Here is a 13,365-nt window from a genome sequence, read left to right on the forward strand (position 1 = left end):
TTAAGAGGAAGTTTACTATACAAGATCAAGGTGGTTTTGCAATGTGTTATTCTCTTTTCCTTAATTAGCAAGATTAAAACAATTCTAGGAAAAAAGATACTCTCACCAGATGAGTTTTGCCTTCTTGTCTCAGAAAATTAGAACAATATAATCCATTAACTTGTCTTTCCTGTTTAAACTTCCAGATATCTGAACTGAATTTAATATTCAGTTGCAGGAATTCTTTCATTTTAGGTGCCTAATAACATCTCTTCCTCTGCTCATTTGACAAGATTATTGTTCCCCTTTTATTGTCTGATTTTATAGCTTTTAATTGTATCAGCAATGGGAAGTAGGTGGGATATAAACAAACACATATCTATATGAAGCTAAGATCGTTTTGCTCACAAAATGGGGACGTTGAAATGTTTCTGTAGTGTTTCTTTGATATGGGTGTGTGTGTGTGTGTGTGTGTGTGTGTGTGTAAAATCTCCCAAATGGGGAGAAGTCAGAATACTGTGATTTTTTTGAAGAGGAAAGAATATGTTCCTAGTGGAACGGTTGTCTTAATCCCAAACAGCCTGCCTAATGAAATATTTAGAAGCACTTAGTGCTTTTAGCAAATATCTTCTTCTGTGTCCTAAGGGAAAGTAATTAACCTGGGTATGGAGTGTTCACTTGTTTTTCATTTTTATTCTTGACCAGTGGAAACTGTGAGGATGGGTATATGGTCCGTTTTCATGGCAAATAATTACTTTACAGACTTAGAATAAGTGGTTTCAGGGCATTACTGGAGGAACCAATTAGATACCACAGTTTCTTATAAAGCCGGTTGAAATTATCTGTTACTTGATTTATAGTGATTAAAATACACTTTTAGAGTCTACAAATTGATGGAATCCTTCAAAGAAGTAACCTAATGAGCGAGTCCATTGTTTTTTGTAGCTATCTAATTGTAGCATATATATTGACACTCTTGTCAGATAATTAGAAATCAGCATTTCACCCTTTATTATCAATGCAATAGATTTCCGCTACTATAAATTTCTTAATTTGTTCATTTGGGTAACATTTTAAAAAATTAACCCAAATTACTTGTATTATATTGAAATCAAAGTTAATCCAGTATGGCCAAATAATCTTATATTAGAGCCTTGAAAACTAATGAAATCTTGTGTGTTCCATGTGCTTTGGCTACAGCCCCACCACTTATGTTTTGGATGAAGATGAACCTCGATTCCTTGAAGAAGTTGATTACAGTGCAGAAAGTAATGATGAGTTAGATATTGAATTGGCTGAAAGTGCAGGAGACTATGAACCTTCTGCACAAGAAGAAGTACTTTCTGACTCTGAATTATCAAGAACATACCTACCTTGAGCCCTTTGCCATCTCTTGTGAACTGCAAAGAAGAAATGAAATATCTTGGTTTTCATTACACAGGAAGTTTGAGAGCAATGAGTGTATAGAGAGGTGACTCAGAAAGACAGAAAGCAGCTTGGGCCTGTTTGGTTTCAAGACAATAAATATGTTATTAATTCATGATGAAATTGGCACTTGTTTTATTTTAGATATTCAATGCACTTTACATAGCATTGAAGTATCAAATATTGGATTTACTTTTTCAAAACCTGAGTATCATTGCATGAATTTTTATCTCCTTATGGTTATATCCTGCATCAAATGGATAACTTTGAAGTGTGTGAGAATATAAAATCTACATTCTAGAGTTGTTGAGAATCCTGGGTTGTTGAAAACTAATATGTATGTACATGGATTCCTGTAGATGTGTCTGTGTAAGGGTGGGTAGATATTGAAGATAAGACTGTTCTTCAAAATCATGTTAACTGTTGAGTTGTGACTGAAATACTCCAGAGTTTTCCTTGAAACCATTACATTCTACATTTACCAAGTTGAACAAATAAAAGCTCTATTAAATGTTGCATTCATTTTTTCATTCTTTTTAACCAGCTCAGATTATTTGGTCTATAGAATCTTTGGGGGAATATTATGATAATCTGACATCTGAAAACATTGACAAAAATTTGTAAAAAAAAATGCTTAATTTACTAGTGTTAAGTTTTTTTTGTTTTTTTTGTTTTTTTTTAATTTATCTTTGGCTGCATTGGGTCTTTGTTGCTGTGCGTGGGCTTTCTCTAGTTGCAGTGAGCCGGGACTGCTCTTCGTTGTGGTGCATGGGCTTCTCATTGCGGTGGCTTCTCTTGTTGCAGAGCACAGGCTCTAGGCACGCGGGCTTCAGTAGTTGTGGATCACAGGCTTAGTTGCTCCAAGGCATGTGGGATCTTCCCGGACCAGGGTTCGAACCCATGTCCCCTGCATTAGGCAGGCAGATTCTTAACCACTGCACCACCAGGGAAGCCCTAGTGTTAAGTTTTTTATAGCATAAGTATACCTATCTATCATAAAAAATATACTTGAACAGCCCTTTTCTCTAAAATTGTGTCTCATGGCTGCACCTAAAGTCTATCACTCCAGTCAGTTTGTTAAAAAGCTTTAAAAATTCAGTGAGGCTATGAGCCATTGTTAAATGTATATGAAGTTTATATAGCACCTCCTGAGCTGTGCTGTTATTAGATGTGCTAAAGTGAATTCAGGGCATGCTGACACTGGTAACCGAGTCCTAGAAGATGGCAGTGAATTTCAGCCTTTTCTTGTAGTGACATCTTCCTGAGTTTAAGCTGTCCTGCTGCAAGAATGTCTTTGTCCTCAAGTAAAATAAAACAAGTCCAGGGTCTTTGGATAAGTGCTTTAAGAACTAAGTTTCTGTTGTAACAAAACAAATCCAAAAAGATAACTTAAGAACAGACTCTTGCCAGGACTCAGGTGCTTTGGTTTTGGCACATTATCTTCACTTATTCCGGAAGAGAATTTTTTAAAATCTTTTTTGAAAAACCTGTAATTATGGAAAAGAAATTATAAAAGAGTATTTTTCAGAGTTTTGCATTTTCCAAATCAATGATTTTCATTGTTTTATTTGAGGCATTTCATCCACAGTGTAGCTTCTTTTTGGTGTCAGAGGAACCATGTTTAAAAACATAGCAAGGGGCCTTGATAATGAGGTCTTTTCCCTAAATAGCCTAATTCTTATTAATGTCAGAAAATAAAGACTAAATAGATTGTGAAACTGAACCAGCCCTCTTAATGTGTGGTGACCTGAAAGATGAGGATACCTTAGCAAGGTAAAGTATTATTTATTTAATAATTTATCTAACAATTCATAAAGTTATTTTATTATTTCTATATATAGAAAGTAATTACATATATAATTATAATATTTTCAGAGGGTGGATTATGGAGCCACAATGTCTGTATGTGCACTTCTCTTGGATCTTACAAAACTAGACATTAAAAACCAAGGCAACTGAGGCTACTAGAATGTGCAGAATAACTCAGAACGTGTGTTTCTTATGTTAGCAGTGTAAAAACCCCTTATGTACTGCTATAATATTTTCTATAGATCAGGCATATCTTTTAGTATATTTACAAACCTGAATATGCCTTTTATTAAATAATTATTCACAAGATTGAAGAGAAAGTCTTTATAGTTAGGAAATGACTTTTTTCTTTAACAATAAATAGCTTTGGAAAAGTAAGAAATACTTTAAAATCCTAACTTTCCTAATGAGGGGTAAAACTAAGTTTCATAGGCTATTTGTAGCTAAAAAGGCCCTAAATTTTACCTTTGTGGCTATGTCTTTTTAGATTTTCAAAGAATGATTGAGGTGCCTTCAGTACCATAATCCTGAAAATTAATGTGGCTGATAAACTGAGTCTATTATGGAATTTAGATTTATTTAATTTACATTGAATTTGTAGCTGTGAATTTCTTAACTGTAGTTTTGATCTAATGCAGTGGTTCTCAAACTGTATACAGCAGCGGTCCCCAATCTTTTTGACACCTGGGACCGGTTTCATGGAAGACAGTTTTTCCACGGGCCGGGGGTGGGGGTGGGGGTGGGGGATGGTTCAGGCAGTAATGCAAGCGATGGGGAACGATGGGGAGTGGCAGGTGAAGCTTTGCTGGCTCGGCCGCCCACCCGTCGCTCACCTCCTGCTGTGCGGCCCGGTTCCTAACAGGCCGAGGACCAGTACCGGTCTGCGGCCTGGGAGTTGTGGACCCCTGGTATACGGTATATATTGTGTGCATCAGAATCACCTGGACTTGCTTCTCAAAACACAGATTACTGATTCTGTAGATCTGAGGTGGGACCCCCAAATTTGCATTTCTTAAAAATTCTCAGGTGGTGATGCTGCAGGAGCCACACTGTGAGAGTCACTGGTGTGACCTGATGCTCTTTCAGCATCGCAGTTTCTCAGCACCAAGGATGAGTTACATCAAGCTAATCTGCAGAATCGAGAAAATAGGCAGAGATCAGGTGAGGTCACAGGGTCACTGAGGGACAGAGCCAGGGCTTTAGCCCAGGTCTCCTGACAACTAGCCTCATATTCTTACCAAAGAAGGAGATGCTGTTCTTTGCCTTTCCCCCCAAAATGAGGAATATTAAAAGCTCGAGGGTCGGTCTTTCTTGAGCTTATAAAATTTGTCTGGCAAAAACCTATGGTTCACAACGGCTTTTCCTTTATTGCAGTCATAGTGTTGTTTGAATACAGGATTTTGTTCTGCATTTAAGTATCTTTCTTAATCAGTCTCTGCCACTTTTGCCAGTTTTTGTGTGGTGTTTAGAAACATGGACATTTGTCTGAATCCTAATTACAAATAACTAAGCTGGAGTTCCACTTTGGAGAACATATGAACCGCAGTGGATATGATACTTCTGAATTTCAAGTATCCAAATTAAGATGATCATATTAATATAAGCACTGAAATGGATAATACAATAAGTGTACTAATGGAATTGTTTTTGTGCATGATCCAGAAATAAATTACTGTAATGAAACTATAAATGTATCTTTATGAATCTTTTCGTTTTCGCATATGTATTTTAATCATTACAAAATATTAATTGAAAATCAGTGAATTTTTCTCTTATTTTGGTGAAAGTTTAGTAGCTGTATTTAAACCCTAGTTCTCTCCATTAGCAAAAAACATGTTGAAGCAATATTTTAATTGAAAGGCTATTCTACTTTACATGACAGAATATTGTCATTAATTATTAAGTAAATATTTCTCTGGTTAAAGCATATTCAAATTCCTGCATAGAAAAAAGGAAACTAAGAAGAAAGTCTCATTTTCTTTATGAGCGTTAGTGTTTTGAAGATTTAGTCCTCGAAATGTTACAATTCAGTTGTTTTCAGCTATTAATAATATTTATAAAGCACTTCTACTTACCTATACTGGTCTGCCTTTGTGGTGGCCTCCTCTTTCTAGACCCTGAACAGTAACTTAGGCCCATGGCCATTTATTCTGCCCATTCTACCTCATAAGCCTTCTTTATACTCAGGCTCTTGGACCTGCTGGCACCCTCTGTCAAATCTGATCAAGTCTTTAGAGCATTGGGGGCATTGAGTCATTCAACCTTTTTTTCAATTTGAGTTTGCCAAACATGCAGTACCTAAATCTAAGTGAATGGCCCTGTTATGGTGGCATCTGAGGCATCATGCAGGCCAGTCACAGTGGTATTTGGGAGTCTGGGACATGGTTGACATTGGTGAGTACTGAAGAGGTCTCTGTGGATGTGCATCTGCACACAGCATACTCAGCCCTGTGAAGTGGACATGGATTTGTAGTGCCCTCCTACCTGTAAACCCAGACAGCTTTAAAGGGCTGAAGAGATATGGCTCCAAATATTTAGGAAGGTTTATTTTTATAATATCAACTGGATTCTACTCTCCATCTCAAAGACACCATTGATAGAGTGCCCAGCGAAGATGAGGTGAGCAGCAGGAAAAATCCGGTCGGGGTAATTATGATGCTGATCTTCCAAATATTTTTAGTGTACTTTTAGGCCACATAAAGATCTGTGATAAATGGCAAATGTGAAGAAATTATAAAAGGCAAAGATGCTCATTATTGGAAATTAAAGTGGAAAGGCTAGTGTTTAATAAATAAATGTAAAGTCTACACCTTTGAAAATACGTTGATTTCTCTGCAAGCTTTTTTTCTCTAGCTGAAGGTGTAATTAAGTAGAGAATTTTAAGACTGAAAATGTATTTTCATGTTCAGTGCTCATAGTAAAATAGTGAAGTCAAGTTATGTACTCTATTTACAGTGTCCTTATTTTTTAAAATTACTTATGCTTTCCTAGTCTTTGTATTATCTATGACTGTTTTTTCTCCTCTTTTCCTCCTTTTAATTCTTAGAAATGTTTGACATTTCATCTGTTTTCTTTTTCTTTCAAAATGTGGGCACTTGAAACAGAGTGCATGAACTGGATAGGATAAATTTCGGAATCTAAAAATTTTGCTGTTAAAGGAGTATAATTTGTATTTAATATAGAGGAGTGTCCAATGATAACTACCTTTGCCAACCTTTATTTCCCCCTCCTGAAGAGCTACACAAGATGAAAAAATATCAAAAACGACACCACTGTTTAACCCAGATCACTTACAGGATGCTGTGGGCACACATCCAGTCTCCCCCTTGCCCTAACCAGCCTTCAAGATCTGTGTGTTCTGAGGTACCCACTTCAGGAGTGGAGCCCATGACCTGAGCCGAGCCAGCCAGCTTGTTCTTTCTGCTGAGCATCTGGGGCGGGCACACCATCTAAGCCAATCCAAACAGAATGACTGTCGGGACTTGCGAAGGTAGTGCTGGAACAAAGACCCGGTCTTGGTAAGGAACGATATACTGCTGGTGGCCACCATACAGCCCTGAGAGGAGAGCGTGCCCGAGACAGCCAATGTTGAAGGAACAGAGGCAAGACATTGAGGGAAACTGCTTCTTTCTCTCACTTGAGCCCTGTGTCAAGCTGTATGTGAAATCTCAATTGCGTCAGTTATAAATCACCTTCAAAGTGTAGGCTGTTTAAAATTGAATTTTCTGTTACTGGAAAAGATATGTCTGTTACACAGGTGTGTATGTCTGAAACCTACCTGAAAACCCAGCAACCTTCAGTGTCCATCCCTGAAGGGGTGGCTCCACCCAAAGCATATGTCCTAAGAGATGTTAAAAGGAAGAGACACTCTGGGAAGGCAAGACCAGCAGATATCCACTCAAACATGTCAGACAAACTCATTTTTATTTTGTGTCTGCCAGAAAAGTTTACTGGGCCAGAGACAAGACATATTTTTGCCATTGCCTACTTGAAACTCAGGAATTATTTCCTCCAGTGATGAGACCTGTTATTGGTTTGTTCAGAAAGAATATTATCCCAAGAGCTGACTTTCCAGCATCTTGCAAGTTCTCTGTAGTAGTAATGGAGGACACAAATGTTGTGAAATATTAATATTGAAAGTGAATACCTCCTCAATGGTGCATCATATAACAAGATGGACCCAGGGAGCAAGCTGAGAGGGAACAGAGATCCCTTTGTTGAGTTACATCAGTTAGACCAATGAGCAAATATAATGGAATGAAGTTTTAATATTACTCAGTTACCAATTTCCATCCACCCACTGATTGGAACTACAGATCCCTGCCTTTCATCCACAAAAGATTCATAGATTAAAGAGCATTTCAGGGCTTCCCTGGTGGCGCAGTGGTTGAGAATCTGCCTGCCAATGCAGGGGACATGGGTTCGGGCCCTGGTCTGGGAAGATCCCACATGCCGCGGAGCAACTAAGCCCATGCGCCACAACTACTGAGCCTGCGCGTCTGGAGCCTGTGCTCCGCAACAAGAGAGGCCGCGATAGTGAGAGGCCCGCGCACCACGATGAAGAGTGGCCCCCGCTTGCCTCAGCTAGAGGAAGCCCTCCCACAGCAACGAAGACCCAACACAGGCAAAAATAAATAAATAATTAAAAAAAAAAAAAAGCATTTCAACAGCTCTTTAAGAAGTGCTTTCCTAAAAGTTACCTCATTTGAGCATCACGAAAGCACTATTAATAAACAGATACATTAGCATTGCCATTTAATATGTGAGGAACGTGGGGCTTAGAGAGGCCATATGACTTACCTGGACTTCTAGTAAATAACAGAGTTGGGGCTCAGACCCGCCCTCGGCCCCTTTGCCGACCACTCTGTGCTTCTCTCCCAGGGAGTAATCGGCGGCCTGTACCACCTCTGCAAACGAGCCGTCCCCGCCAGCCTTGTGTAGATAGTTTGATGACACTGGAAAAATATGCAACTGTTTTATCACTACGCACCACAGGGTCCCCAAGGTGTGTGGGCAGAGCGAAACCTGACAGTATCGGGTGTGTGTGAAGCACTCTCTTGGGTGCTTCATGAAAACGTTCTCAATGGAAACATTTTCTTTTTTCGCCCATGGAATGATTCTCCTATTTTCCAAATCAGTATTTTTATGGGTGGTTAGGAGGAGGGCGGTCCATCCAGTTTTTGTTTCTAACCATTTTATATATATATATATATATATATATATATATATATATATATTTTTTTTTTTTAATATATATATATATTAAAGGAAAAAGACCCTGGAGTCTTTTTTATGTTTAACAAAACAGGTAATGGTTTAGTACAAGCCTTTCTCTGTCTTTTCTGCTTTCCCTCAAGGCTGCTTTTATACCTGTGATGGTGAGGGAAAAGAATTTTGTCTAACATACTTACCTAGAGTACATTTTGTCTCATAGACTTAACCTAAAGTACATTTTTGTTTTGTTTTCTTTAAAGAATTTATGTTTTTACTGGGAAGATAGTTTATTCTGTAGCTGCATTATCACTTTAACTGACAGGGCCAACAAATAAGCTTTAGAAATGAGCCCACAATTACCTGTTTTTCTAGATTGAATTTTAGTTAGAGGAATATAGCCTTTTTATAATACAAAACAAGAATAAGATAACCTAAACACTCCAGCTTTATATTTGTATTAGTTTATGATTGAGCTCTTGGCCAAATTTTTTTTTTTAAAGTATAGTCCATAGCATGTTCTTTTTTTTTAAAAAATATATTTATTTTATTTATTTACTTTTGGCTACATTGGGTCTTCGTTGCTGTGCACGGGCTTTTTCTAGTTGCAGCGAGCGGGGGCTACTCATCGTTGCGGTGCATGGGCTTCTCATTGCAGTGGCTTCTCTTGTTGCAGAGCTCGGGCTCTAGATGTGCAGGCTTCAGTAGTTATAGCATGCGGGCTCAGTAGTTGTGGCTCATGGGCTCTAGAGTGCAGGCTCAGTAGTCGTGGCACATGGGCTTAGTTGCTCTGCGGCATGTGAGATCTTCCTGGACCAGGGCTCAAACCCGTGTCCCCTTCATTGGCGGGTGGATTCTTAACCACTGTGCCACCAGGAAAGCCCCTTGACCAAATTTTTATAGAGACTTTTTTATTCATTGGCTGGTTAAATTTGGCTTGCACCATCCTCAAGTTTTGGTAATTCTAAAGGTGTGAGTGCCATAGTATCAACTGGAAAGCTGGGTAACTGCTGCTGTACCATTTTGACAAGGTGCACTCTTGCTTGCATTGTAGAAGACATCCACCATGGGTCATTCCTAGGGTTTGTATACCAAACCCAAAAGCATAAGCATCCTGAACAGGAAGAGATCTCTAGGACTCTTCTACATTGCTTTACTTCTAGTTAATGTGACGCGGAAAGTTTCACATATCTTTCCAGGTAAGCCCATTAAATTTACAAAACCTTTTAGTAAGACCAGTCCAAAGCATGTCGATCTGTCCTATACTTGGAGTGAATAAAATAATGCTTTTCGCTTTGATGATAATAAAGGCTAGCATTTGCAGAGTACCTACAATGCTACAGGCACCAATCTGTGTACTATGTGTATGTCTAATCTTCACAACAACCCTATGACAGGTACTATTATCCCCATTTCACAGATGCGGAAACTAACTTGCTAAAGATCACACAACTAATAAGTGTTGGAAAATCAGTTGATTCTTATTCAAGTCAAGCAGGAAAGTGACTACTAAGAACTGGCATTAGAGCTTCCCTGGTGGCGCAGTGGTTGAGAATCTGCCTGCTAATGCGGGGGATGCGGGTTCGAGCCCTGGTCTGGGAGGATCCCACATGCCGCGGAGCAACTAGGCCCATGCACCACAACTACTGAGCCTGCGCGTCTGGAGCCTGTGCTCCGCAACAAGAGAAGCCGCGATAGTGAGAGGCCCGCGCACCGCGATGAAGAGTGGCCCCCGCTTGCCACAACTAGAGAAAGCCCTGGCACAGAAACGAAGACCCAACACAGCCAAAAATAAATAAATAAATTAATTAATTAATTTTAAAAAACAACAACAAAAAAAGAACTGGCATTAGGGGTTTTACAAAGTTGTCATCCCAGATTCCACAGTATCTCACCAGGGAGTACATTTCATGGCCAGTATGGTTCAAGCATGGCTTATTTACATGGGCCTGCCAATTTGCTTATACCCTCAAGGAACAGGTATCGTGCAATGCTTCTAAGTCCAATCTCAGGACCCTCGCTAACTCAGGAACTGTAGCAGGATGGCCGTCACATTTAACTTACCAGGAGTAGCTCTGTTTACGGGCTGTCCCCCGTCATATGCCACCTTGTGGGTAAGCGTGATGGAATTCAGGTAGCAATTCAGCCACTACATGGTCCAGTTCCCCAGTTATACCCATCATAAACCTTTTGTTGTTGTTAAAAGGAAAGAAAAAAGCAGGTCCTGAGAAAAATTATATATATATAATTATTATATAATTGTATATATATAATTATTATATAATTATATATATTATTATATAATAATTATATATATATGTCTAAAATATCTCCTGTGCTACTTGTTTATAAATCTAGAGGATCAACATGATGAGAAACCATTGATTAATAAAGATGGATTGTGAGAGTTCCCTCTTGAGGGAAGTGCCACACTTTACAGCGTGTCCGTTACCCCTTAGGCACCTGCCTGGGATCCACTGTACAGGTAGTGCAAGGGGGGCTGTGTATGGAGACAGTCATGGACTCTAATGAGTAAAATCAATGGGCCGAAAAATGCAGAATCAGGGGCAGTGACAGGGCTGTGACTCACAGGGCAGTTTTGCATCGTATGCAAGTGTCAACTTGTGCAGCAACAATGAAACTTACTTTTGCAGACTTAGAGAAGTGGAAAGTTGTTTCAAAAATTGTGTTATTTTACAAGTCCACACAGGGTGACATAGGGGTAGAATCTGGGCATAGCAGAGCAAGACTTTACCTTTCATTTTTGGTATGTTAATATTCAAATAGCCCCCACCCCAAGTCAAAGCCACCTGCCTAGGAACTTACTAGGGACAGATGTAATAACACCCAAGGTGCGAGTTCTCCATAGATCTTTCAAATGATTGTTTTCATCTTTAGCCTCCCTGCTCATCAGCACCACCCCTGTGTTCGCCAGCTGTCCACAGTACGTTTGTTTTTTGTGTCCCAGTTTCAGAGGCCTGGGATCTTATTAATTGTGGATTCTTTCAAATTATCTGACTTCTTTCAAAGGAACCAGGGGTGCCTTTTCATAGGTCTACTTTTCTAACTTGGGATTAGTTTGCATTGGGTGGAGGATTTAATGTCCATTTAATTAATTCACCAAGTACTACTATCACAGCTGGTGAGGTTATAGAGACCTGAAGTAAGAGCGGCAACCTATTGGCTGAAAGAAAATGATGCAACTCAGGAATTTAGTCCACTCTATTCCCACAAGATAATAATGCACATTTATAACAGAGGAAAGGAAAGCAAGAGATAGTCTATCGTCTTTGTATCTTGCTTAAAACTGTCTAGAAATTGCCTTTTCTTTTGGGGTCAAAAATGTCACTAGACATTGTGGAAATTGGAGACACTTTCATCAGTGAACCACTAGCAGGGCAAACCCAACAGCTCTTAGTACCTGACTAATTCAACCTTTGCATCTTTGTCAGACCCATGTCTCTATTTTGTTGTCCTTATTGATGAAACTAGATGGTAATATTCCTGGGAAAATGAGTGTTTCCCTTTATCAGGGTTATCACTGGGAGGGGCACAGGGCCTGGTGTGGGCTTGCAGAGTCACTCACATCGTTTGAGTAGAGTCTGATTTAAATAACTTATGGAGCTGAGGATGCCCTTTCATAGGTCTACTTTACTAATTTGGAATAGTTTGCGTTGGGCGGAGAATTTACTGTCTATTTAATTAATTCACCAAATACTGTTACAACTTGTGAGGTTATAGAAACCCAGATTTGCAGGGTGTCATGTATAAAGCCTGGGACAAAATAACAGCTCAGTAAATAGTGTAACTCTGTGGGTGGTGGGCCATTTGACTCTCATTTATTCTACTTAGTATTGCAGAAATTTTCTGTCCTTCCATAAAATCTTGAGTGCTGAAAAGACCCTCAGAGGTCATTGAGTCCCCCACTCTTTTTAAGATGAATTCAGTCCAAGAGAGCTTAAGTGGCTTGCCTGAGGCCACTCAGCTTTCTGACTCTGCTCCTTGAACCGCCCTCTCATCAGATCTTTTCTGATGTGTACACTCTGCTGGCACATCATTTTAGGCTGAGCAGAACTGACTCAATTTCAGACTTGTTTCATAGTCTGTTGACAATTACATTAACCATCTTGCCATTTATAGCTTTGACTTTATAGCTCTGGGAAGCACCTTAAAGGATAATTGCAAATACTCTACCATCCAAATATGCACTCCCCATGCCTAATAATGAGGCTTTTAAGTGGTGGCATAGGAGAGCAGCAAGATGTTAGCGCATGTGAAATGAGAAATCTGGGCAGATGGGATTTGGTAATGGACTTTTCAGTGACACTAGTTGTCTGATCATTGGTCCGCAGTTGTGCTGGTACATTTTGTATTTTGAAAGGCACAAAATGTCAAGTCATTGCCCAAATACTGGTTAAGATTTTGATTATTTTTCAGAATTGTAGCAAAGCACCTCAGGACTGATTTTTCTTCTTTTTTTTCAAAGCTTTATGTTTATGTTCCTATCCTTTGTTTACAAGTTGTACTTTCTATTGTTGGTAGGTCTATCCAAAAAAAAAAAAAAAGTTTTTCTTTCCTATTGCCTCAGTGATTTAATTGTTCTATTCTTGGAGGAGAAATTCCACCTGCCTTTGGATTTGAGACACATAGAAAATCTGCCTATGAGTTTGGCAGCTCTTAATCGAGAGCATTCATTCACTCATTCGTTTGTCAAAATTTTATTCAGTACCGATGTGTATGGCACCGTGGTAAGCGAAAGGAACGCGAAAGGGAGTAAGGCGTGGTTCTTATCTGCAAGGAACTCGGAGCCCATGGAGGAGATAAGCATGGTTTCAGTAAACAACAGCGATGCAAGACAGAACATGACGCCAGGAGAAGGGACAAAATTGCTGAGGGGGCACACGGGAATGATCAATCCCGAAAGGGGCCTCTGGGAAACGT

At 39.3% G+C, this 13,365-nt stretch overlaps 1 protein-coding gene across 5 annotated transcripts in view; it reads left to right on the forward strand.

Moving 5' to 3' along the window:
• AGTPBP1 (ATP/GTP binding carboxypeptidase 1) overlaps positions 1-1,899 on the forward strand; it is a 178,751-nt gene extending 176,852 nt beyond the window's left edge. For all 5 annotated transcript variants that reach the window (XM_059924507.1, XM_059924508.1, XM_059924510.1 and 2 more), the window contains one exon: positions 1,180-1,899. In XM_059924507.1, coding sequence (XP_059780490.1) covers positions 1,180-1,357 — 178 coding nt within the window. In that variant the 3' untranslated portion in view covers positions 1,358-1,899. The remainder of the gene's footprint in view (positions 1-1,179) is intronic.
• Positions 1,900-13,365: the final 11,466 nt, after the last annotated feature.

This window comes from Balaenoptera ricei, chromosome 6, assembly GCF_028023285.1.
Source record: "Balaenoptera ricei isolate mBalRic1 chromosome 6, mBalRic1.hap2, whole genome shotgun sequence".
NCBI lineage: Eukaryota > Metazoa > Chordata > Mammalia > Artiodactyla > Balaenopteridae > Balaenoptera > Balaenoptera ricei.